This window comes from Cryptomeria japonica, chromosome 4 (genome assembly GCF_030272615.1).
Source record: "Cryptomeria japonica chromosome 4, Sugi_1.0, whole genome shotgun sequence".
NCBI classification, from domain to species: domain Eukaryota; kingdom Viridiplantae; phylum Streptophyta; class Pinopsida; order Cupressales; family Cupressaceae; genus Cryptomeria; species Cryptomeria japonica.
The window spans coordinates 555418588-555445869 of NC_081408.1; the positions used below are offsets into that span (position 1 = coordinate 555418588).

Genomic DNA, 27282 nt, shown 5'->3' on the forward strand with positions numbered 1-27282 from the left:
ATTATAATTTTATTATTTTAACATCTCATCTTCTATATCTTTTTAGACATTTAAAAGCTTTTATACCTATTTATTATAATACTTTATATTTTGGGCATGCCTCACACCACAGTCATATCTTAAAAAATAAAATAATAAAAAAATTCTAAAATTTAAGAGAGTATAGTAATGGTCCCCCTTCTCCATAATGAGGAATACTCATGGGGAAGGGAAGAGGCTTAGCCCCCTTTAAATCTAGAATAAATAATTAAAATTACAAATATTCAAATGATAAATGAGGTGTTGCATATTTCTAAAGCAATTCAAATTTTCAAAAAAAGAATTTTTATTTTTATTTTTGATAAAACACTCCGAAATTAAGTCTGAAGAGAAATTAAATTTTTATTTTTTAAACACCCCGAAATTAAGTCTGAAGAGAAATATATATATATATATATATTCTTTATAAAACACCCCGAAATTAAGTCTGAAAAGAAATATATATATATTTTTTATAAAACACCCCGAAATTAAGTCTGAAGAGAAATATATATTTGTATAAAACACCCCGAAATTAAGTCTGAAAAGAAATTGACTGAAAATACGTAAATTAAGTCTGAAGAAAAATATATATTTGTATAAAACACCCCAAAATTAAGTCTGAAGAGAAATTGACTGAAAATACGTATATTGAAATTGAGAAAATATATTTTTACTATTTTGAAAACACCTAAGCTGCTAGCGTGCCCTGACATGCAACCATAAACATAAAAATCCGAAAAGCTATTAAAATAACATTTATGGATGAATAAGATTTAGAATTTTGGTTTGTTTTTTATTAGTTTCTCTCTCTACCTTTACTTTGAAGACACATCTCTCTTTGTCAAACCAGAAGAAGTAAGAAAAAAACATGATGAACAACAGTACCACGAGAAGGTAGGCACCCCCACCCAGAGGTCAAAGGCTTCATAAAATCTCTTGTTTTTTCGCTAAATCAATTTAAAAGAACCTTCACTTCTCGGGGTTCGAACCTGGAACCTTGGGATCCCCAAGTCGCGTTGGTTAGCTTCTGCCTAAGGTAAGTAAGCACGTCTTTCTTCTTTAATCCAGCTGCGCAATTTGTTTGCGGGAGATTTCTGTGGTTTTTATTTCCCAAACCCTAGGAAAAGATTGATCTCACGCATCTGATTCTCACGGACAAGAAATTCTGAACACCGCAGAAAACGGGGGCAAAGGTGGCGTCGTTTGGTACAAACGGTGGTTTTTATGGAAGATAGCAGTGCTTTTAAGGCAGAAACGGGGTGCTCTTGAGTGCAGTAAATCTTTGTGGCAGGGAAGGGTTTAAATTATTTTCGAGGTGAATTTTAGCTGCTGGCTGGTTTTTAGGGTTGATAAGTGGTGCAGTATGTAGAGGATTTTTTTTCCAGGTAAATTGTTGTTATCGGCTGGTTTTAGGGTTTCGGAAGGGTGAAAGTACTACGTGCAGGGCTCTGGGCAGGATATTGCAAGAAGGCGTCTTGACAGGAGGTGGTCTTGTGGCTTTGAGTGTGAACAGCGCAGATTTTATGTTTCGGTGAACGGTTTTTGCTGTATCTGCAGCATATACTGTTCGGGGTTACGCAAATCGTCCGCTATTTTTCTGGAGGAGGGCTTCTATTACGGATTTTGCGGACAGGTGGAAAGGGATTAGCTGCAGGTGCTTCAGAACGGCAAGGTCGGTGATCGTTTCCTTCAAGCTTTCGAAATTTTGGCTTTGAGGAGTGTTGTGGCTACTCTAAACTTTCATAACGTTGCCACTGTTTTGAGGAAGGAAGGAAAGAGGTTAGGCTTAGTTTGCTTGTATTTGTAGGGGTAGAGTCAAGTGTGCGTTGGAATGAAAATTATGAATTATTTAATTGAATTTTTTTGGAGCACCTCTTGATGACCTGCATAGCAATTTTTACCCAAAACTCACTCATCGTCAGAGAAACGAAAATTGGCAGCTTACTCAATCCATGAGTTAAATTTTCTTATGGAGCTCAACAAAAAGTGTGTACGAACGGTTACTGGCAGAGACTTCTGATCTAAATTGGTTTGAATTAGTGTATTTGAAAATCCTTGCTTGCAGAAACTCATGTTGATTTTTAGATGAAAATTTCATGAAATGTTTTACCAAATTTCCTCTTAAGTAAACATGACATGTTTTCTAGCTCTTGTGAATTCATGCTGCCTGCTGTTCTGTAACTGCACAGATTTTTTTTCAAGTCTTTAGAAATCTTATCTAACAATTTTTCACTCCAAAATTTTAAAATCATTAACTTTGGTCATATTGACTCTCTGAAGCATTTTTGGATCTCAAATAAATTATTTGAACTGAAGTTGAACCCCCGTAAGCGAGTTTTGAGTGGCTTTGCGCTGCACTCGATATAAACCAGGTAAACGATGCATGTGCATAAAGTAACTTTGTTCCGCCATCTACACGAGTCGGATGACTAATAGTGTTTTAGAGTAATTCAGAAGGGAATGAGGTAACTGTAATCTAAAATTATTTCATGGCCTTGATTGTTAAACTTTATACTTGTGGAAAGCCACTAGCGTTTCTCAAGGATTCAAACTCTTTCCAAGTCACCATTCTATCATATCTCCACGACTCCCTGATTTTCCTGCATATAAATTATAAACTAAGAAGTTTCCAATTGTCGTTTACAGTTTATAAATAATAAATCTAGCTTCTTATAAACTAATTTTCATCCAAGCATTCATATTAGATTAAAGCAAATACATTTAATCCATAATAAAAACAGCATAAGAACATGGGGCTTATTTAGTTACACACTTATACCATTTGATTTTATCATTTTATGTTTTGTTCTTTTATATGGATCTTTGTGAAACGTGTCATGGGTCTCTTGAACATAGATAGGAAAATTTTAGGATGTAGCCGATATTGTGTTTATTTCAGTGCAGTTAAGTGAAAATCGGTTCATGAAATACTCCAGGAGTCCTTTTAATATGAAAGGAAGATTTAGTATGAGCGATTTTTATGACCTCTGCCTTAAGAGAGATTGCGTACAGAATTTTATGCAAAATGGAGAAATCTCAATGAGCTTATCTTATATATCTATTTGTGTGAAACTGCTATTCGATATCTCATATAACTCATAAGAGATCTTTTTCTTATGAATAGTTTCCTGTTAAAGAGAGTGGCATGCGACACCTGTTCTTGTCAATAAGTCAAGCATACTCATTTCTGTTTTAAAACTGTACTTTTTTGCCTTGTTTTCCCAAGTTGTTTGCCCTTATTCGGGTTGAAATTTGAATAGTTGATGCAAATGTATAAGAGTACTTCTTCTTTCTTTAAAGAGTCATTTTTTTTCATATTTATCTGTTTAGAAATATAATGGTTGCTACACTGAACATTTGGTCACTGGTGTTCTTTACAGGTGAAGTCTGCCTGGGGTGGTGACTGTCCGACGATCAAGCTTGGATTGGAAAATTTCCCTTAATTAATGGGAATTTGGCTAACATAAGAAGAGTAGGAGTTTGATGTGTTTCTGAGGATGGTAGTGAGGATTTCAAGTCAGGATTACAAAAATATATACAAGCTGTGAAGGTAACAAAAAGTAACATTTCTGAAGGTGAAGGAGACCCTATATTGTCAATATGGTAGTTAGATTATTTCCCTGTTAGGGCATTTTTGTCTTGGTATATCGCAGGAATATTCACCAATTTTAAGCTAGGAACACAGCAAAGTGTGAAAGATAAGCACAGCAAAGTGTGAAAGATAATACACCAATTTCTGTTTATGGAGGAGGTCAAAAGGAGCTACATACTGTTCATTGGATTATGTCCTAGATAGGGCATATTCATTCTTGCTTTGGTACAGTGGCCTCAGAGGGCTTACTATCACTGCTGAGACTTTGTTGAAGATACCTTGTAACTAAGACAAGCAAGGGTTGAGTTCTTGAATCTGATGATATGCATTATCTATGCTCTACATTGGGTATTCTGCTTGGATAGGATACAGGAAAGCAATCTCTTGCAAATGTGTTAATGATCTTATGCTTTTGTAAGCTTCCGTGTTCTGCACAGTGACAATGCAAGGCATCTCATTGTTTACATGGGAAGTTGCAGTATAAAACTAGTCGATATTTTTATGCTGGCCTTAGTGTGGGAGGCAGCATGCTGGTTTTACTAAGTAGAGATGCACAGATATTCTGCTGCCAGCTGTGGTGGTGGGGTTGGCAATAGCACACTTGGTGGGGCTAGTGCAAGAGATACATCCCGTTCAGATTTATCATATTCATCTTCAAACATTCCATTAAGTTCTAGGTAAATATTCTTCTTATGCAGCAATATCTTTTTACTCTAATATTGTGATTTTGCATGGTTGCATGAGGAATATAGATTTCAGAATTGCCCTATTTCTGATTAGCAAGGATGTTTTTGATTGTAGTTTCACTTCTACCCATTTTAGGCTCTTAATTGCTTTTGTATTCAGGAATGCCAGTTATTTTTATATTGCTTAACAATCTATAATCCAAAGTATTGGAATATTATATGAATATCAGTCTGATTATCCTCAGCTTACTCAAATATCCTTACTCTGTTAGGTTTTAACTTCATATGGATAGCTTTGTGGAAAAATGAACATTCACTTCAAGGTAGCTTACATGAAAAGATTAAATATGGAGTACACTTGGTATCCAGATAGAAAACCTCAGCAATTTAGAATAGCCACGTGATTAGTAAATTTGGCATGTTACTAAATATCTTTCTTGTTAAGTAAACTTCTATGACATATCAGTACACTGGAGCAGAAAATACCTGAAAAAGGATTCTAAACAATAGGATGTTGATTGCTGTTTCTAGCAACAGAACCAGTATAAGCGTACCAACTATATGCGCTTACTATTAAGTTATTAACAAAAATCTTCCATCCAAAATGATGTAGAAATTGCTCACTATGGGCAAACCAAATGGCTGTCCTACAACTATAATTATACCAGTCTCTATAGCCAAACGGCACACCAGTGGTGGAGAAAATGAATTCAGTGCAAGAAGCTTCTTTAACTAATGCATGGCAAAAAGCCATGAAAGATTGATCAAACAAGATTACTAACTTCAAAGATAGACAACTAAAATTTCCAAATTCATATGAGTAGTGGTTCACACACATGGCAACAAGGACTAGAAAAATAAACAAGTCTCACAAGAAGATTAACATCAAAGATTGATGACTAAATTCCAAAGTTCATATAAGTAGTTGGTCACACACACGGCAACAAGGACTAGACGGTATAAACAAGTCTCACAAATAATCAGTGTTTCTCCAACTTTTAGGCATCAGAAATTCTAAAGATTAAGTTTAATAACAATTCCTTCATTCCATCATCCATCTAATGGGCCAATAATCATAGACATAATATGAAACATGATTTATTTTGAGAGATGCTTAAACAAGAAGTATTGCATTATTCATTGTACATAGGTGCTTTGAGCAACAAGCTTAGAAATCAGATTCATCATCTGATTGATATCTTGGTAGCTTTTCACCTTCCTCTCTCTCGAGTCTCTATTGAGTATTTACTGTTTTCCTTTTCCATTCCTTCTTTTTGTCTTTATATCCTTTTCTCTTCTGTTTGGTGAACGGAAAACAAGAATGGGCATGGGTTTTAAATATTTTTGGGTTGGGGGTGCTTCGTTGGGCCTCCTTGTAGTGTGCAGTGTTTTATTTGTTTTAGAATATTTACATATTTTTCATTATTTATTTTTGCATTTTTTATGCGTTCGATGTAGGGGATATCTAGGGAATGGCCAGGGGATGCTCTATTACGCATTAGTTTTTTAGAGAATTCTGCTTTTATCAAGGGCAATAATCCAACAAGCCAAATTATGAACTAGAAAATCTGAATTATTCTTAATCCCATTTGTCTGATCCATAAATAACAGGTAATTCTTTCTTAGAATGTAAATTTTTGCCACATATTATCCTGCTGCACTTTCCACTTGCCATTTCATCTGAATTATATGTGAAAGACAATTTTGATCCTTTGTTAGAGCTGTCTAGGTATTGCTTATAGCGTTGGAGATGGGTAGCTGCAAACATATTTCCTGATTCTGAGGCTCATAATGTATCATAGGCCGATTGATGTAATAGTTTTATAGGGATGTTTTAGTCCACATCTTAAGTAGTACAATATGGCTTTTGATTAGATTTATTATCATAATTTTATCCTTTTGGAGAGTTTTTCGATAAGTTGGCTAATTGATGGTTAGAATTGTTTTAGGAACATAATTTGAAATGTGCTCCTTTTATCCCTTTTCGGATTCGTATCATGGCAATTATTACATTCTATCGTTTATGCCAAAATCAGATTTTGTAGTAGGGTTATATCATGGTTAGCTTTCCCAACTATTGCTTGGTTGTATACAGTCATACCAAGTGAAGAATAATCCCAGATTTTGTAAGGCACAAAATACACCATAATCACAGAAATATCAATTATAAGATCTAAATTTAAATGAATGGAGTTCTTAATCTATCTATCGATCCCAAGGAGAGCAAAAATATATAAATGTATATGTACACTTAAATATGCATAAATGTGTATATATTTACATATAGCTTTTCATGTTGGTGTATCACATTGCCTCTGCTGCTCAATATGCCCTAGCCTGCCTTTGCACTGTTTGCCCACCATGCCAAAATTTGAATAATATTTTTTAAAAATGATCGAAGAAAGTCTGTAAGAGTATGTATGTGATAGGTGTTTAGTAGAAATGAAATTTCAATGTGACATGTGTTTGGTAGAAGCAAAATTAGGAGTCAGGCTATTTGAGAGAGGAAGTTGAAGGTAATATATAAAGGTAAAATTGATTGCAAGAGATTGGTGTCAAAATAAATCAAAATGATAATGCTAAGAACAAGAAAAGTGGAGTCTTGTGACGGAGCAAAACATTACAGGGTGAGGATTGGAATATTATCCAAACAGTGGCTATATAAGAAGAATAAATTAAGTCAAAGAAACTCTGATAACTCATTGATTGATGATGTTACTAGCCTTATCATAATTGTATCAGTGATGATCTTTTCTTGGTGTTTGCTCTCAGTGAGAAAGATCAAACATTGAAGAAAGCAGTTTGCATTGTGTTTCAGGTGCAGGTCTCCCTCTTGTCAAGGAGAGATCAAACAAGGCAACCTTGATGCTATGTTGATTTTGGATGAGAATTTCACAGCAGAGTTAGTTTGAACCAAAGAGACATTTTGATGATAATGGGAAGAAAATCACATTTGCAAACATAGGGCTGATTTTGTTGACATAGCAGTAAAGACAAATGTTTATTAGGAGCAAGTGGACAGGGTTTTGATGTTGGATGACCATTTGGGATGATGAGCTTTACTTAGATAGTTGTCTCTCACATTGTCAAATGCAAGACCATGAGGTACCTGAATGGGAAAGCTTTTGTTTTAAAATAGAGACAGACTGTTTTTTTATCCCCTGGCAATCCATTGTACAACTTGTCTGGAATTTTTTTAGGCTATAATCAATGTACCGACTACTGAATGAGATGTCAATTTGATGATTAAATTGGACTTGGTAAACAAAAAGTGAAATTTGAGTACATTTGTTTTCCATTCAAGTAATAAACTTTAATAATTTAACTTTTAAGTGAATATGGATAAAGCCAAGAAACAAGCTGTATTAAACACATGTGTATAGATGAAACGATTGTGCTACAGAAAGACAAACAAATGGTAGAGAAAGGTGGTTTAAAAGAGGAACGGTTGGCTTGCACATTAAAGTACTGTACTTGGAACCCATCCTTTATCAAGTATTCCAGAGTGAAAGAGTTTGAAGGGTAAGATATTTGGGAGATATAGAGGCACCCGGTGATCTAAAATGAATTAAGATGTAATTGGCTCACATCATCATTGTTGTATCTCTAATCTTGTATGGTTGCAAAGTTGTTTGTTTGATTATCAAGGCAGGAAAAGATCTTTTAAACAATCACTCTTGAGAATTGTTACTACAAAGGCAACATTGGACAGGTTTCTCTATTAAGGGTGAAAAAGATGAAAAGGATCTGAGAAAGAAATAAGGAGGCTAAAGAAAACTTCTGAATATTCTGTTTTTAAAAACATTTCTCCAAGATTGGTTTGTGTCGTTTCAAACATGTCTTTGTGAGTACACAATAGATTTGGTCATCACCAAACCAGTGCCAAAAACAGAAAAAACTCAGATATGAGCATAACCTACCTATGCAACTTAACAGTCAATCTAGAGTTTGAGTTCATAGTTGCAGTTCATGGGAGTAGTTGTGATATAATAGGATGGTGTATTTGTTGTGCAGAACAGGAAGATAGGTTGTTGGTTGTGGTCATAGCCATGTGGACTTGTAACCTTATGTTTTTAATTGATAGTGCACAGGAGGCACAACCACACTACTGGAATTTTTTTCTCAACAGGTTTTTTTTGTTATTGTAACATGGTTAAGACTAAGAATAAATGTGCATGGGCATAGTACTAAATTTGAAAAAGTTTATACAAAGTTTGAGGCCAGTAAATTGATTGGAGTATACGACCAACTTCTTTAGAAATCAACTCATTGATTTGTGTATCATATATGAATGGCACAGGCAAGAGTGCATATGCCAATATTTTGACCTAGACATTTGCAGTGACGAGTCTTGCTTCAATGGCTAAGCATTTGTGCAAACAGTTGGTTGTCAAACCATGTAGAAGCAGCCTGGATGTCAGATGGCCTGGAGGGTGAAAGTGGACAAGTTGAGAATGGCCTGTCTGCAGGGTGCTAATGGAGAAGCAATTAATAGGAGTTATGTATTGAATTGTTTGTGAGATAATGGACAATTTGAATATTAGAATGTGCTGTTTGGAGCTTAAGGATGACAAGTTAAAGGAAAAATTTGGCCAACAGAAAAGTGGTCTGATAAACACATGTTCTTGTATCTCTTAAGCTTCCCAAGCAAGAGGAATTTTGATAAAATGTTTTTGCTTGTTACAACTCACAAGTACATATTAAAGATCTATGTATAATTGAAGGCCACAACTAGTGGACCTATAAATGTACAAGACTACCTTTCACATTGGGTAAGATATGTGGGCTATGTACACATTGTGACATCTTTACAAGAAGAAGTTGCCGACTTAATCATCAATAAAATGGGGAATTCTTAATAAATACACGAGGAAGAAAGCATGAAATTGTTGTCGAAACACCCTTGTCTGTACCAAGACAAAGTTATTACCTAACAGTGAGTTAGAGGATTTGCAAAGTGTGATATTAATCTTTATGTACAAGAATAAGCAAGGTTGCTTTAAATGCTTATAGGTGGCAGTACTTTGTGATTATGTACATTCATAATAGAAGCATGCATATGTGTTTGAGTAATTGACTTTGAACTCCCAGGTTATAGTCTTTTTTTTTTCCAATGAACACAAATAATATCTTGTATTTACTTGTTATAAGCAATTGAATAATGTTAAACAAGGGAAAGCATGCAAATTTAGGGGGATTTTAAATTTCCATGTCATCATCTACTGAGAGATGTTATTAGCCATTGAAAGAGATTACAATCATTTGAAGCTCTTTTACTTCTAGCAAATAGAGTAACTAAATTAAGCATCTTTTTTATATTACTTTCCAATTAACCATTTGAATCTTTTCTTTTTTCTGCTAATACACACCCTTTTCATTAACTTTGTTATTATTTCCACTCATTTTTTGTATAGGAAATTATATCACTTTGAGTTGTGCTTATTTAATATATTATAATATTTTTTTTCTGCTTGTTTTTCAGACGTCCTGTGCAATTGCAACCCTACAAGCCAAAGTGTGATAAGGAGTATCTGAATTCAAGGTAAGATTTCTTCTATTTTTGCATTTTGTTGCTTGTGGGGGCATGCTTTCATATTGCTTCTTAAGTTAATAGGTTTATCCTGAACAATTTTAATGCAAGTCCAAGTTGTTATTGATAGATTAGTTTTATTTCTTTAATGTTGTCAATACCTTGAACAGTTAATGTATTTCTAAGGCCAGTGCCAAGTATCAGTTAGGAAGAACATATTTTAATTTTTGTAGTCTTTGATATGTACTTCTGTATATGTCAAATTCTATGGTTTTAACAGGGTTTGTGTTTTTTAAGGCTTGGACCACCTGAGTTTTATCCTCCATCATCAATCTGTCCCGAAGAGACATTAACTCGTGAGGCTGTCCAAAGTGGCTACAAGGAGGCAGTTGATGGTATTGAGGTGTGTTTCTGTAGATGCATTAAATTTTTTTTTTGGCACTGATTAGGTCACAGAGATGCAAATCTACTTAATTGGTGTGTTCAATTTCTTGTGCAAGTCCATATTTTTCACGCTCTTAAAATTGTGGGATCATGGATTTCCAGGGTGAGATTGGTATTTCTCTCGTAATATTGTAAGTCACCAGTTGTTTAGCTTGTGAAAATGTCTTTTGTGCATGTCGATGCATTTTGTTGGTATTTTATAAATATTATTTTTGTTTAAAAACTAGTATCTGTATCTTGATGTCTTTGAGTTGCATCATTCATGCCATGAGACAGAACTGTTAAGCATTGTATGCCTTGAATACGTTAAGTACATCTTGTTAATGGTGAGAGGCATTCTACTATGGCAGCAAGGGGTGGAGTGTAATGGTGTGAGTGTGTTACTGTTAACAAAATCTCCTACCTTTCACCTAAAATTTGACACTCATTTGTATGTCAACATATTAATATTTAATAATAAACATAATGTTTCCAAAATAATGAGCACATTAAAAGAAAGACATGCCCACATCAACACTATCCACAAAAAATTACACACCTTTGCATTTCATTTAATATATACAAAATAATATTCGATTTTCCAACATTTCTCTTTACTTTTACTATTAGACTTTCTTGCTATCTTTGAAAAGGAGAAGAATAACAATTATAATCATGTCTGTTTTAATTTTAATGCTGCTTGCTATATTTAATGTAGTAGAAAAAACTATTTAAAAAAAAGTAAACTATGTATTTGTTAGATAGATGTATAAATACTATTTATTATTTAAAAATTAAATATTTAACTAAGAATATAGTAAAAATGTAAAATAACTTTAAAAAAAATCAATCTACTATTCATAATCAAAATAGAATAACTTTGAAGAAATAAAATACTCCAAATTGATATCTGTCAACATTTTTTTAAATAGATTATTGAAGACATCTATACTAGTACTGAGGATAGTTAATTCTTTCTGTATGTGCTAGCTAATTTGTTTCAAAGTTGCAATTTATATATCTTTAAAGGCCTTTTAATTATCTTAGTACATGATTTTTCATTTCAATTTCCAAAGACTCTTAGACAAAGTTGCATGGACACGGATACGGTATTGGATACGGATACGGCTATTTTTTAAGACCCCCAATATGGATATGGCTGGACACGTCATTCATAAAAAACACATACACATATATTTAACACAATTTTCTGAGTTATTCGAGAAGATTTTCATTACTTCAAAAGCAATATAGACACATAATTGCTACATAAATAATGATAAGTAGATTTAACATTTTACAATATGCAAAAATAGAAGAGTTGCATTGGAAGATAACCCAAAAAATGGGTCACTGAAATAGAAAAACATTTCATTTGTCTTTCTCATTTGGTGTAGGTTTCGTTAATACCATTTTTTTTTGTTAAATGCGTTAATGAAGTTTTTAAAAATTAAATTTAGGAAGATTTACGTCAATTTTGTTTAAAAATCAAATCACATTTGTATTTAGCATGGTTGGAAATCAAGTATTTTTGGGCATGTGTGGGTACAATATTTGACGCTGTATCGGATACGTATCCGTTTCAGAAACGGGAACGGATACGTATCCGTTTCAGAAACGGGAACGGATACGGGGAAACGCGTTCCCGGGGAGGAACAAAGGAGTTTCCGGCAACTCTGCTCTTAAATAATAGAATGTTAAACAGAAAATTGTTACTATTGTAGAGTATTTTTTCTTTTCATGCCTGAGAAACAGCAATGCCTTGTGCAGAAATATTAAGTGGTTTCTAATTCTCAGTCTTATTGCAACAGGGGTCCAGAGACCATTATATTTTCTTAAAATGATGAGTCTTTGTAAACTTTATAGAATATAGATGTAGTTTTAGATCTATCATATAAATAATAAATATAGTAAAACCTTGTTTACTGACATGCCACAATTATGAAATTTTAAGCTGCCTTATCTTTTTTCACTTCCTTCATCCTGTGTGGTAGTCTATCTTTGCAACATGTAAAGCTGCAAACTGCAATTTTGATTATTGGGAAAGGCTGAATTGGATTGCTAATATTTGACAGGATAGAAGAGTATGCTATTGATACACACCAATTGTTTACCAATACAACAGTAGCCATTATAAAGCAGAGAACTGATTTTTTTTGGTGTATGGTAGACACTATATTACATGCTAGAAAGACAAGTAATATGTATTTTGTCCTTAGAATCTATACTCCAAGATTATGACAACTTTTCTTTTTATCGTGCTTAGAGGTTTATTAATGAGACAAAGTTGCCTCAAGTATTGTTTGCATCTTTCCACATTGCTTGTTCTTATCAATCACCTTGAATATAAAATGAATTTAAAATTTATAGTGGCATTCCACTTGTTGAGATATAGTATTTTTTTAATGACACTTTATTTAATGACACCTTGAATATAAAATGAATTTAAAATTTATAGTGGCATTCCACTTGTTGAGATTATAGTATTGTTAAGGACACATTATTTAATTATTTGAGTCTTTTATGTGGCATAAACTTCTGGAACTGTGACATGGTCTATAATCCTTATCAATAGGAGTAATTCTGAGAACAGTTATGTTGATCACATTATATAGTTTAATCTTGGAGGCTTTTATGTGGCCAAAATTTCTGGAACTGTGTGTAATGTGGCGCATAATCCTCATCAGTAGGAGTAATTCTCACAACATATGCTACTGGGATCACCTGTTTATGGTTACCCATACCAGTCTGGATTGGGTATAGACCTCTGGTTTGGTCCCTCCTTGGTATGGCCAAATGTTCATACCTGGGACTCTGGGTTCATTACAGGTATGTCTGAGATGTACATGGGATGAACCCTGTTCTTACTTGGGATGAATTCTGGAAAAAAGAATACTAATCTTTTAAAAGAAACAGATTTTTAGGACCAATTCTCAGAACATATGCTACCTGTTTCAGCAGTTTATGGTTCATACCCATACCTATCTGGACTGGGTACAGACCCCTGGTCTGGTCCCTCCTTGGTACGGCCAAATGTTCGTACCTGGGACTGTGGGTTCATTACAAGTATGTCTGATATGTACATGGGATGAGCCCAAAATCCAGGGTATGAACCCTGTTCTTACCCACGATGAATTCTGGAAAAAAAGAACTTTTCTTTTGAAAGAAATAGATCTTTAGGACCAATTAGTTGTAGTTAATCTCTGTCAGTTTTCTTTTCATGAATATATTTTTCTTTAAAATTGCAATTAATCTCTATAAGTTTTCTTCTCACAAATGCTAAATAGAGGGTTTTGTGTAGTCGTGAACTGGTTTTGAACATATGAACAAGTAAAATCTATGACCCTTTTTCCATCATACTCTGAATGTGTTTTCTATACATAATCTTTCACGGTCTGCAGATTGGGCCCCAGATTCTACTATTTATTCATTGATGATGCCACTTAATATGCAGAGTCAGAGGACATAAAGATATGAAAATATAATTGAATGGCAGCTATACTTAGGTGCAGAGTTCCGTGACTTGCGGCGAGTCAGCGGGCCGGGTGACCCTTGCCGGGTCATGGTGACCCTGACCCGGGTTTGGACGGGTCAGGGGGCGTGACTCGCCTGACTCGCCGAGTCCGAGGGTCGTGACCCGGCCGGCGACACTTAAAAAAGTGTAGTCAAAAAAACAAAAAAAAAACAAAACATTTTTTAATGATTGTTTTTGCCATTTCCCTTTCTTATAACCCTAAAAGAGATTGGCCAGGTAGATAGAGAGGCTGAGGCTGTGGTTATGGCAGAGGAGGAGGATAGAGCACGATCAGACACAGCACCTATGGCTACTCAGACTGGCACATCATAGGCAGAGACTATGGCTACTCAGTCATCCAGGACCTACCTTAGATGCCTTTCTAGGAGGCAGATAGACGAGGCTGAGCCAGAGCCTGAGCCATAGACTTGTTTTTGTTTACACTTTACAGTTACATATCTGTTTGGGAACATTTGAAGTCATGGATTTTATGTACATTGGATAACATTTATAACTCTATATATATGTTTTCTAATTCCTTCAGCTACAATTTACATTTCTACGCATGTGATGGATGTATGTTTATCTATGTGATCAAATTAGCTTCTATTTGATGATGTTATAGTGTCTTTAAGCTTAACTCAATAATGGGTGTATGAAACAAGTTTTAAATCGTTAAAAATCTCTAAATTTCAAGGGTTTTCTTATTTTGCCGAGTCGTTGCCGAGTCATTGTTGAGTCCGAGCCGAGTCATGAGCCGAGTCAGCCTTGCCGAGTCAGAGCTGAGTCTGAGTCTGGGAACTTTACTTAGGTGTCTATTTAGGAAATACAGCACCAAACTATTTACTATTTATATATAGGCCTTTGCTATCTTTAATTTTTGAATCCTTTGTAATCTCTGGATATGTAACAGTCTTTGTCCATCAAACATCCATATTTAACCACTGATGGCTTATTGTGACCTCTGAAGCCTGAAATTTTGTAAAAGTATTTCCTTTAAATATATATATTATTCCATGTTTTACATAAATGGATATAAAATATGTTTATTGTTTATTAATACATTTATATTTATATTTTATAATATATCGTATGGCTGAACCTAGGGAGAAAAATTGCTGAACCACTGAGTCCAAACTCTGAAACTGGAATCAAAACTCAAGCCAGTGACATAGCTCAGAATAATACGTACGTCTTTCTACATTATATAATTTTATTAGTCACCATAGATATTTAAAATGAAATGAATTTTAATTATTGGTGAGTCTGCTTGTTGAGATACAGTATTGGTAAGGATGCACTTTGTTTAATGGTTGGATCTTTTGAGTCTTTGTGAAAAAAACTTCGGGAACTTTGACGGGGCTTGTAATCCTTTCCAATAGGAATAATCCTCAAGACAATTACATGGATAACAAATTTAAATACATAGTTTCATTATTATTATAAGTTTTGTAGTCTTATAGATCTGAGGCTTTTGATTTAATCGGTTCAGGTGGCTAGGGAGTGGGGATTGATTAAAAAAAATTGTTTCCAAAATTTTAATCAATTGCAAATAACTGTGACAACAACCGCAACTAAACCCAGAAATACAGCACAATTTTTTTTTGACACATCATTCATTCCACTATAGTAACAAATGAGTGAGCTAGACCACTAGTAAACAGCAATGCAATGTATTTTCCAGCAATATAATATTTCACAATTTATGCATAACTAAGGGTCATCAACATTAAAATAAATAGATTATGACATAATGACCAATGGAGATTAACTGTTGATATTACCTGAAAGCACACCTTAAATGTTCTGTAGAGGTTATGCTAAATCCTCATCCTATCTTGCTGTGGTTCACACTGGTATGCAGTGTGATCCCAACCAAAGTGGATTCGATCCCTATCCACTCCATCCAAGTGGATGCTATAGCTCGAGAGGGAGAGTAGACAATCAGAATAGCAGACCAGCCTACCATGGATAGGGTCAACTTCCTTAAGACTATTCACCCAAGGTATTACCTACTTTTGATAAGCTAAGCTACCTTTTTCCACATCAGGATATACCAAAATTAGACTATGGGGTTGGATTAAATGTATTAATATCCATTCATCATTAGGACTCTCTTTCCTTGTAGTCCATTAGACGACTAAGCATAAAATATGGCCCATCGCTTGTATGCTGCTGGCCTTAAAGCCTGCATGCCACTGGTGGAAATCATCCAACCCTCTAGCGTACTTTGGAGTTTGGACATCCATCACTTGCATGTTGTTGGCACCAATGCCCGCATACCATTGACAAAATCTCTATGCCTCTAGAGATCGCGGGGTATCCATCCCCTGCATGTTGCTAGCACTAAGGTCGGCCTGCCACTAGTGGAATCCATCCCATTATCTATGGGGGTATGTCTAACAGTCTATAGACAAAGCATATTCCTTGATTGTTGTCAAGCTGGAGCGTTGATAAGCCCTTTTGCAATAGTTATTTTACACCTCCAAAGGGCTTCCTAGGCGATGTGACAATAGCTTACAATATCTTACATATAGCTGATTGTAAGCCCTAAATCTCAACCTATGGACATAAGAGTAGAACTTACTCAAGTTGAGATACCTTGTGAGTCAATTTTATGCAACTTAGGGAAGTGAGCATATGAAAACTCATCTTTGTGTCTTTTGATTGATCTTAGGAACACAGTTGAAGAAGATTTCAGATTCTATTTGTGATCTGTGATGCATATATTGAATTTTTAGATGTCAATATAGGCAGATGCAAGTATATATTCTTAGCATTTTATGCAAAAAAAATGTCACCATTACTTACAGAGATTGTTTTTCTTGTGCATGTTAGTTATTGTAATACAAGCTATCTATTCTTTACAAGAGACAATCATCATAAGCAGAAATTATTCTACTCGTTTATTGCACTCTGTTATGACACATTGAATCTTTCAACCTGTAAGTGTAAGGATCACCAGTGATTGACCTTTTTCATGTTGCTTCCATTTTGGTGCACCTAGAGAATGTATTTTACTCCATTGATTATTGGATTACGTTTTAGCTCCTTGCAAAAAAATGTCAATCTTCAATTGATTGCATTAAGATGTTTTTGATTATGGCTAAAACAGGTTTTGAAGGGACCCGAAACCCTTTACAAAGAGGTTACAAAAGATGTATCAAAAAAGCCCAACTAAACAGAACAAACCTAACAAAAACAAGACTGAGAGCAAACTAATAAAACAAAGAAAGACACCCAGTCCAGACAACAACAAAAAGCCAACAACACGCTAGCAGAGAGATCAATAGCACCGGCCAAGAACTAGCCCAAGTTCTTCAAGGTTTCAGCAACTTCAGCTTCAAGCTGCTGCATATTATGAGCAGCATCCTTCAATTCCTTTATGTCCTGGGGCAAATTTATAGTTGTCTTCTTCACACTAGCCCTCGTTCGCTTGCTTGGTCCAGAGTCTTCAGTAGCCAGATCTTTATCCTTCTTCGAATCAACCACAACCCTATCCGCGTGAAGTTTCTCCAGCTTTGCCACCGTTGTCGCCAAACTCTCCGCTGAAGCTTTGACAATTTTGTAACTGTGCTCCATTTGCGAAGGGCAGTCTCGCATTTACTAATCCTAAGCTTAGCATCCCCAAATTACTTCTCGTACATATCCTTCATCTTCTGAATTGCATCCATATTTTTAGACAAACAGTCCGCTAGGACTTTCTTCTCATTCTCAGTCCACAGAGCCCCAACAGAAGTCCCTTCAGGCGTCACCTTAGCACCACCACGGGGCAAGGAATCAGTCACAGCCTGCATCACATCCCCAGTTATCTCCTTAGGCTTAAAAGCCTCCATATTAGACGAGACAACACACTGTTTGATGTTGATATTTTTAATTTCCAAAAAGACCCATCTGAAGAGTCTGAAATGGTCCACAAAATTACTCTGTGCAGTCTCCAAAACCTCGAATGGAATCTCTTGTTTTGGGTGGAACTCAGTGGAAGTCATAAGAGGCAAAGTCCACCAACTCCTGGGAATTCTTCTCCTCATCATGATGAGAGAGAGACTTCTTTGAATCAGAAGGGGAAGCAGGGGCCTCCTGTTCCTTTGAACTCTCAGAAATCACAAGGGGAGCCCGTTTCCCTTTCCCCTTGGCTTTCTTAACATATTTCTCTCCACCGGGCGAGAGGGACTCAATACCCTTACTGGTACCAGCACTAGCTAACTTCAGCCCTTTTTTAATCTTTTTGTTGGGGGGAGGGGAAGCTTCTTCCTCTTCATTCTCTGTTTCCCAATCCTCACTCCTAGATCCCCCATAGTCCTCCTTATCTTACTCCGAAATTGAGATAGCCCTCTCAGGGTCAGCAGAAGTCCTAACCTTAAGGTGTTCGTAGATTAGCAAAATTAACCCTTGGAGCAGAATAGGGTTACTGAGGTAATTCTCTCTATGGTCCGCAATGCTAGCACTCAGAGAGGAAAGCAGGTAGAAAGGAAAGGAAATCTTCACATTATGCTTGAAGTGATTTAACAATACAAAGTGATAACCATAAATCTTAGTATACCTCCATGATGGCTTTGAGCAATTCCCTCCAAATAGGCTTGATTTGCTTCAGCTCAAAGTTAGTCTTGTTCACCTTAACCAACTTAGCCCATTTCTGTTTTAGGGAACTTCTTAATAGCAGCTTCAGAGAGCTTCCCGTCCCTGTAAAACTTGATACCCTCTGAGGAAAGACCAGTAACCTCCGCCACAAGACTCTCATTGACCACCATTGTCTTGCCAAACAGTTTTACCTTCCCATTTCTCCAGCTCTTCACAAACATCTTGGTCACTTTCTGGTCATTACCACGCAGCCTTTCTAGGTAAGGCGTAACCCCCCCTTGATGCAGGTGATGCCGGATAGTCGCCTTGTTCCTCTAGCTATCACAGTTGAAAAAAACAGAGGAGCCCGCAAAAGAACCAACGGTTCCTTTCAAACTAAAAAACACCCAAAAAGCGTGCGAGGTGTACATGCAATAATTGGTAATGAGGGCAATCTGACAGAGGACACACTAGATTCGTGGGCATCATCGAGATTAGTGGGCAATATTCCAATTTTGCCATGTGTTTGATCATACAGAAGGAGGGACTTAACTTCGACCGCTAGCATATCCTCCCCATGCCAAGTTTTGATTGAGTCGGACTTAACCCCAACATTTGCTAGGCAATCAGCCACATCATTAACCTCCCGATAGGCATGAGATATATAACATTTTTCAAAAGATTGAATAATATGAAGGGATGAGTTAATAAGGTTCTCAATAGTCCAAGAGGCTCTATTTTTCCTTTCAAGGCATTGAATAATGTTATTTGAATCCTTTTCTATCCAAACCTTTCTGTAGTTAAGATGCCTAGCAATATTTAGGATTTGATAGGCACCCATGGCTTCCGCAAGGTGGTTGGTCTGGCTGCCCAAGGGGAGTGCCACCGCCGCAAGACACCTGCCATACTCGTCTCTAATCACTCCCCCACACCCAGCCGGCCCAGGATTGTCCTTAGCCGCCCCATAATTACGTTAAGATGTTAGTAATGAGACAAATTTGAGAAAACTAGCATGAATTAAGTATATTGATGTCCATGGGGGACCAAAAGTAGGTCAATGGGATTTGAGAACACATCAGTTTACACTAGAAAGTTCTAGGCAGAGAACATCCTAGGAAAGCAAAATAAATGAACAAAATCATTAAAAATAAAATGAAACGGTGCAACACCAATGCAAGTGGTTTAGAAACCAATACAAATAACATGGAACAAAATCCATAGAGAACAAGGGCTGATGAAGACAGGAATGATGGAATTTAAATTTCAGCAAATATATTTGTTGGGGCTTGGAAGGGAGGAACCATTGGTGCCAATGTGCTGTTGTTGATCACCATGAAAGAACCAACATACGATCTGGTAATGCTCATCGAGGAGTGAGGAAGGCCAGAGGGCCAGGCACGGTGGTGCAAGGAGGGAGCAAAGCACTCCCTCTAGAGTCTCTCCTAACATCCAAGGCTGGTGTAACTCCCATACTTGCAAAGAAATTGGTGGTTTGGAAGAAGTAGATTCATGTCATTGAGATGGAGGAAAGTCTAGATCAGAACCGCTTTGTCAAGGGACTGTGTGCAGGGACATCTGAGTACTAGTGGTATGCTAAGATGGAGCAGAACTACTTTGTCATGGGAGTGAGGAAGGCCAGGGGGGCCACCAAGCATTGGTGGTGCAAGGAGGAAAGCACTGCCTTAGAGTATCTCCTAACATTCGAGGCTGGTGTAACTCCCATACTTGCAAAGAAATTGGTGGTTTGGAAGAAGTAGATTCATGTCATTGAGATGGAGGAAAGTCTAGATCAGAACCGCTTTGTCAAGGGACTGTGTGCAGGGACATCTGAGTACTAGTGGTATGCTAAGATGGAGCAGAACTACTTTGTCATGGGAGTGAGGAAGGCCGGGGGGGCCACCAAGCATTGGTGGTGCAAGGAGGAAAGCACTGCCTTAGAGTATCTCCTAACATTCGAGGCTGGTGTAACTCCCATACTGGCATAGAAATTGGTGGTTTGGAAGAAGTAGATTCATGTTGTTGAGATGGAGAAAGTCGTGATACTAAGATGGAGCAGAAACACTTTGTCGAGGGGCTGTGTAGGGCATCTGAGTAATAGTGGTATGCTAAGATGGAGAAGTAGAATAACTTTGTCAAGAGAGTGAGGAAGGCCAGTGGGGCCAGGCATGGTGGTGCAAGGAGGGAGCAAAGCACTCCCTCTAGAGTCTCTCCTAATATCCAAAGCTGGTGTAAGTCCCATTCTGGCAAAGAAATTGGTGGTTTGGAAGAAGTAGATTCATTTCATTGAGATGGAGGAAAGTCATGATGCTGAGATGGAGCAGAACCACTTTGGGGAGGGTCTGTGTGCAGGGGCATCTGAGTAGTAGTGGTATGCCAGGAGAAATGCCATTGCATATTCAGGTGGCATGTGTGTGAAGTAGTGGTATTGAAAGAGTGTTTAGTGCTGCCAATGAATGAGAAATTGCAAGAATTCTTAATCACAGAGAGTGTAATTAGCTTGTTAAGAAGTGTATTGAGCTTTTCCTCCATACAAAATAAATACCTAATGTCAGTGAATTTGTCAAGATATAATAATTGGGACAAATTTGAGAAAAGCAGCATGTGAGACCAAGGAGAAATTAGAAGAAATCTTATTTGTCTAACTTTTGTTAAGAAATGTATTGAGCCTTTTCTCCATGCAAAATAAATACCTATTATCAGTGAATGTGTTAAGATATAATAGTTGGGACAAATATGAGAGAAGCAGCATGTGAGAGCAAGGAGAATTTAGAAGAAATCTTACTTGTCTAACTGTTTTAGGAGTATAATATTTTTACCATCTGATATAATAAGAAGTCCATTTGGGAAATAAGCTTTTTCCCTTTACAGAATGAGTAATTATTTTCAATCAAATGCATTAAGAAGTCATTATTGGAACATCTATGAGGCCAACAAGAAATAGCTGTTATTTCGTTTAAATGATTGTGTGAAAAGCATAGATCTTTTAATAACTCTTTGCCTCCACCTGTTAATGCTTTTTTTGAACTTTAATGTATAATGTTTGTAGACATCACCATCCTTTGTTCTTTTCTTTCTCCTTGAAAAACACGCTTTTTTTCTCTGCATTACGAGATGTATAATTCATCATATATAAATATCAGTGATATCCTTTCGCAATAAAAATAATCGATGCCAATCTTTATCTGGTATAGGTGTTATGAATCATTTTCCAAAAAAAATCCATTGTTCAGCCTCATTACAGGTGGTTCTGAATCTCCACCTAAAATGATAGAATAAGGCAACAGAGACTCCCAAGTAATGAAATAGGGCTTCTGAGCTTCCAAAATTGAATAAAAGCTCAATAGTTCCTAGTTGAGTGGCTTCTCTGGATTTCTTTATCAGGTGTGAAGTCCATTCAAGTAGTTTTAGTGAGGATTGTAGTTTCGTCACGTTTATTATTCGGGCAAGGATAAAATCTGCTTTTGACCCAGACAGATTGACTGTCTTATTAAAATCTATTTGTTTAGGTTTAGGATAAATAAAATTTGTGAACTTTGGCATCAGGAAAACTTTAACAATTCCCTAGAAAAACCTCTTGATCTCTGTAGGACTTATGGTTTCTTTCATAAATAGAAAATGATACCCTTTTTTAATCAGAACAAGATGATTTTATATTGAGTCTGCAAAGAGTTTCTCATTTAAGCATCACCATGTTTAAACATGCTTTTCATTTAAAGAATGGAATCAGGAGATACTGTGCATGGCAGTGGTCAAGTCAGTTGTCCTAAAACTCCTAATTTTTTCCTCTTCAAGCCATTATAGATTATCAATCTGCTGTGTAATTTTGCTTAGGCACCGTTTAAGGTCCTCCAAGGACAAATTTTTGTTTCTACAGAGTATTGACCTATCTGTCAAAGTTTTCAAAGTTCATTCAATTGTTGTGTGGCTCTTCATTCCTTTAATGTATGAAATAAAATTATTATGGTAAATGGATAAATAATATTAAAGATGAAAGCTCTTTTTAAAAGATTACAAAGACGACAAAATTAGAAACTATCTAACTTAACTAAAGATTACAATATTGACCATTAATAGATAAAATATGCTATAATATTATTCTAAATTTTTTTTATATCAACCTTCCTCCATGGTGCATGTTACAAATTTGTTTACCGTCTCTGCCAAATTCTAATTTTACCTTTTCCCAAATTGGTGCCTTTGTTTGCTATCATCTGAACTTTGATGTCCTGTGTTTTCAAGACGTGCACAAAGGCCTTTTAATGCACTAGCTTCACCAATTCCTTTCACATCATTAATTATACACTGGCTGTATTGTATTGTAGTGGTGTGACTCTTGTGTCACCAGTGAAACTCCACTTGGCAGCCTACCAACAACACCTTAACAAAATTATAGGTTGTTTCTCCAATTTCCATGTAAGGTCCATCATCCATGCTCATATACTTGATTCTGCCACACAACCCAGATTCTCTCCAGGATGCTTTTCATAGAATTAATGATCATTTTTTTCACCTTTTATTGGTTATGTTGCGATCGTTTTTTTTTGTAGGTAAAACAAGGGTTCTATGGTGGGTCCAATCCTAGAAAAGAAATCTACATACATAAATGACTGGATAAACTGGTAAACACCAAAACAGTCAAATGTATCAACAAGCACTTGTTACCTATGCATTGTTTCCCCTACAGGCCAACAGCCTTAGAGCAGAGTTACCAGAAACGGCACTCCCCCACCCCTGGTACGTGTACCGCCTTACGCGGTATGGATACGGAAACAATACGGAATGGGTACGGCTAAAAAACGTTTCTCTGCATTTCGAGAAACTTGCCATTTTTTGAACCATGCCAGATTTGGTAGGATTAAACTTCTAAGGGAAAACTGCCGAATCTGGAGTTTTCAAAAAATCAGTCCAGAAAAATTAAGGATTTGGAAGCTATGTCTGCAAGTTGAAGCCAAAGCCTTGAAAAACTAAACGCCCAGCAAAATCTTCCTCTGCTTGCAGCCGTACAGAAATTTTAATATAAATTTTTTAGCCTTAAAATTTTATTAATCGATTCATGGATTTACTTTATAATGTTTGTATTTTAAAATTTTAATTCATATTTAGTTTTTTATTTATTAATATTTTTAATTTATATTTAGTTTGTTTATATTTAGATTTAAATTTTATTTAATCGTTAATAGTAATTTTACATAATTAATTTATATTTAATTTTAATTTAGATATTAATTTGACAATTACTTGGCATATAATTATAAATCTTTAGTTTGTAATTTGTACATTTTTGTAAAATTAAATTGTTTTAATTTATATTTAGATTAAAATTTTATTTAATTGATTTAATAGTAACTTCACATTTTTTATTTTTAATTTATATTTAATTTTTTCTGTATTAATATTTTAAATTAATATTTAATTTTAATTAAGATTTAAATTTGACAATTATTGTACATATAATTATAGATTTTTAATAACTTAGAAAATTGTGTTAAATATGTGTATTTGTTTTTCATGAATGTCGTATCTTGCCGTATCCAAATGAGGTCTCAAAAAATAGCTGTATCCGTATCCAATACTGTACCGGTTTCCATAGCTGTATCTGTGTCTCTGCAACTTTGCCTGAGAGATCTGGATCGCCATCATCTATGTAGACCAACCTGGCTTTATTCGTGGTATGCAAAGAGCTTGAGAAACCCCACTCTTCGCTCTGGTAGGAAGGTCTTAGGCACCATGAATTTCCAAGCACACTTCCCTTATCTTAGGTTTTCCAAACACAAAGCCATATTTGCATTATCTTGCAACATGGAATGCAATACACCTTGCAACTGTTGACTCCTGCTGGAAGCTTCCAAGGAAGGGCTGGAAGGGATTTTGTCTTATAGATTATCCCCCCATAGATCAAGATCATCACAAGGGAGGGTTGCATAGAGAATCCATTCCCTTGCAAGTTGCAACTGAATCAGACACTCAGGCCTCCAGTTTATGGATGAAATCCTCAGTAATAAATGAACATGTCTAGACAGATCCTGAATTGGCAAGCCCCTCTTCACCCAGCACCCCTTTCACAAAATGCAGAGTCAAAATTTTTTCCTTAAGTGGTGTTTGGAGACTGCTTGCTATAAGGAAAGTCTCTGGAAAACACTTTTTCATAGCACCTGGTGCAAAGTAAGCGATCTGAAATGTACAGACCCTGCACAAAGAAAAGTTCACAATACAACACAAAAGCACAAATATTGTGTTGGAAGCAGCAATGGCAGGAGATAAAAATCTGTGTACCCACAAGTGAAGGGTGCAATGTGTACCCAGCCATGGAAAAAATTGCAGGCACAAACATTTCCACATAAAGGCTTTCTAAACAAGGCCAATTTTTATCTAGAGATATGATCACTTCTGCTTGCAGGAAGATATGGGTGGAGGTCGAAAGTTTGGAACCATGATATCTTTTCCACTAATGGATTCCTTCTCCAACAATTGCATCAAATTCCACCAATCCAGATCATCACTTTGCTTGAGGAGAAGGGAAATTCATCCACCGTGTTGGCATGACAATCAGTGATCATGCTACTTTCCTGAAAGTGACTAAGTGCAACCTTGAAATGACTGTACAAAAACCGACCCACATCTCTGACACTGTTCAATCTCCAGTCCTGCATTTTGTTCTTATTCAAACTGTTGATCACTACAAGGGAGTCCCCGTCCACTTCCAAACTTCTATTTCCAAAGGAGACTACTAATTTAGCCCTTAAGAACAGCCAAAGCTTCTGTTTCAGTTTTTAATTTTATACCTAAAAAGAAAGAAGCCTCTTTAACAAATTGGCTGCTAGAAGAACAGAACACCACACCTGCACCAGCTGACCTCAGGTTTCGTCCAGCTGCTCCATCAAAATTTGTTTTGTAAGAATACTTTAGACAGAAACTGGTATGTTGTTTTTGTTTTGAGACTTTGCCGAATGTGTTGATTCTTTTTTTTGTCTTGTGGTTTCATTTTTAGAGGCCTCTTGCACCCATTTTTGCTGCATTTTGACATTGTTGAAACACAGGAAATTCTCTTATTCTTTGTTTTAGGTACAAGGAGCAAAATTGGTTATCCTATTTATCACAGGGTTCTTCCTTCATATTGCCCCTTGGATAGAGAGAGTATACAATGGGTTCATGGCGTCAGTGGCACGTGTTTGGATCAACACTTCTGTTCTGGTCCTCAACTAGAACCACTGGTGGCCAAATACAATTTCTAAGTTTTTCCACACTGTTATAAGTTTTTAGTCAGAGAATAGTTGTTGACTGATCCTACTGTTTAATGGTAGAAAGTGATCTAAATAGGGCTTTGTGAGTTTCAAATTATTTAACTACATCCAAATAATTTAGAGCAGTCTTAATTTGGTCAATTGTATTATCTGTTAATTGTTAATTTCTCATCTACATTATTATCAAGAATTAGTTGGTGAAGCCTTTGATCCATTAACATGGAATATAACAAGCTGGTTAGACATGATAGTGTGGATATATCATATATGAGTGTTGTCAACATGGATCATATTGTGGATATATCATATATGAGTTTGTCAACATGGATCATATTTGGTTTTGTAGTTAGCAAGTATGATGTATAGTTTATTTGTGGCCAGTTTCCTCTCTAAATCATTTGTTAACCTTCTATTTTCTCTGACTGAATATTACAGGAAATCAAAGAGATTACTTTGTCACTTGTCGGATCTCCATTTTGGTCTAAACATCTTATTAATCAATATAAAGAGGTATCTTTGTCCAGTTGATTATTTGAATTATCATAGTATTTTGGAATTGAATGATTATTTTATTGCAATTTTTTTTTGACATGTTAATCAATTTTGCTTTATAAGTTATTTGTATTGTTAGATTTTGAAAATAATCAGGTTTAGAATTTTTGGTGATTCATTTTGAAGTTTTAGTGGCTGTTTTCATGTGGATTTTTTTAAATTATGTCATTTGGTATTTAATAATGTATGTCATAAATAAGTATTCAAAATGGCTATCTAATTTGTGTTTAAGTGTGCACCAACCTTCCAAGATCTTTTAGGGTTATTATAGATGACAAAAATTATCTTCCTCAAGAGATACTGTGCCTCTTTGTTAGAACCGACACTTTCTTCTCTTTGAGTTAGAATGCACAAAGACCATTTCCTCTGCTTTCTTGCTGACAACCTTTTTGTATTTAACTGAGTGGATTAAGGAGTATGTACGCCAATTCCACTCAGCTCAATAGGAGCTTGCAAATTGTAGAGGCAAACTTCATGGAAAATTTTCAATTATGAATGATCTAAATTTTTTAAAAATTTTAGTTTATAGAAGTCAAGAAAACTAAATTTAGAGAGTAACAAAGTACCTATGATAAAACTTAAGTGACAACAGGCAACAGGTACTTGGGAATTGGAATCATTGTCATGGAAGTACCAACATGCACAACGATCCTTTCAGTGGTTTCCATGTAGATTTCCATATTATCCTGTTTGATCTTTTGAGTCTGTAAATATCCCAAGTTATTATGGGAACTTCTTGTAAACCTCCTGAAATTTCAGTCCTCCTAACGTGCCTCTATTACCTTGAGTATAAAGCACATGAAAAGAGTTGCAGCTGGATGTCCATTTTGTGCTCCCTTGTCTTGTACTCATTTTAAATCTGATCATATTAATGACAGGCTCAAAAAAATTGGGCAAATATTGGACATCAATTCATCACTCATTGTTTATAAGTAGATCACTCCTTTTTTTGGGTTCTCATTGATTTTAGTTGTAGACACATTCTTAATGTTTCTGATAACCTTGTTTTTTAAGGCTTCTTTAGACTTCACAAGCTATCTCAATACAACTCTGTGGGAGACAAATCAAGTCTTAACAATCTACAAAAGTATTAAATTAAAATAATAAACAAGTCGAGGATATAAATTAAATTTACTAAATTCAAAAAAAAAATTCTTTTTTCA

The 27282-nt window shown here is 35.7% G+C and overlaps 1 protein-coding gene across 5 annotated transcripts in view; it reads left to right on the forward strand.

The window, feature by feature from the left end:
* Nucleotides 1–825: 825 nt before the first annotated feature.
* Nucleotides 826–27282, forward strand: part of LOC131029436 (mediator of RNA polymerase II transcription subunit 12) — a 44114-nt gene continuing 17657 nt past the window's right edge. For 2 of the 5 annotated variants that reach the window (XM_059219948.1, XM_057959921.2), the window contains exons 1-5: nucleotides 826–1693; nucleotides 3402–4290; nucleotides 9782–9841; nucleotides 10127–10232; nucleotides 26003–26077. In XM_059219948.1, the coding sequence (XP_059075931.1) occupies nucleotides 4163–4290; nucleotides 9782–9841; nucleotides 10127–10232; nucleotides 26003–26077 (369 nt within the window). In that variant the 5' untranslated portion in view covers nucleotides 826–1693; nucleotides 3402–4162. Of the gene's footprint in view, nucleotides 1801–3401; nucleotides 4291–9781; nucleotides 9842–10126; nucleotides 10233–26002; nucleotides 26078–27282 lie in introns of all 5 variants that reach the window. The other 3 variants (XM_057959918.2, XM_057959919.2, XM_057959920.2) reach the window with 3 other exon arrangements.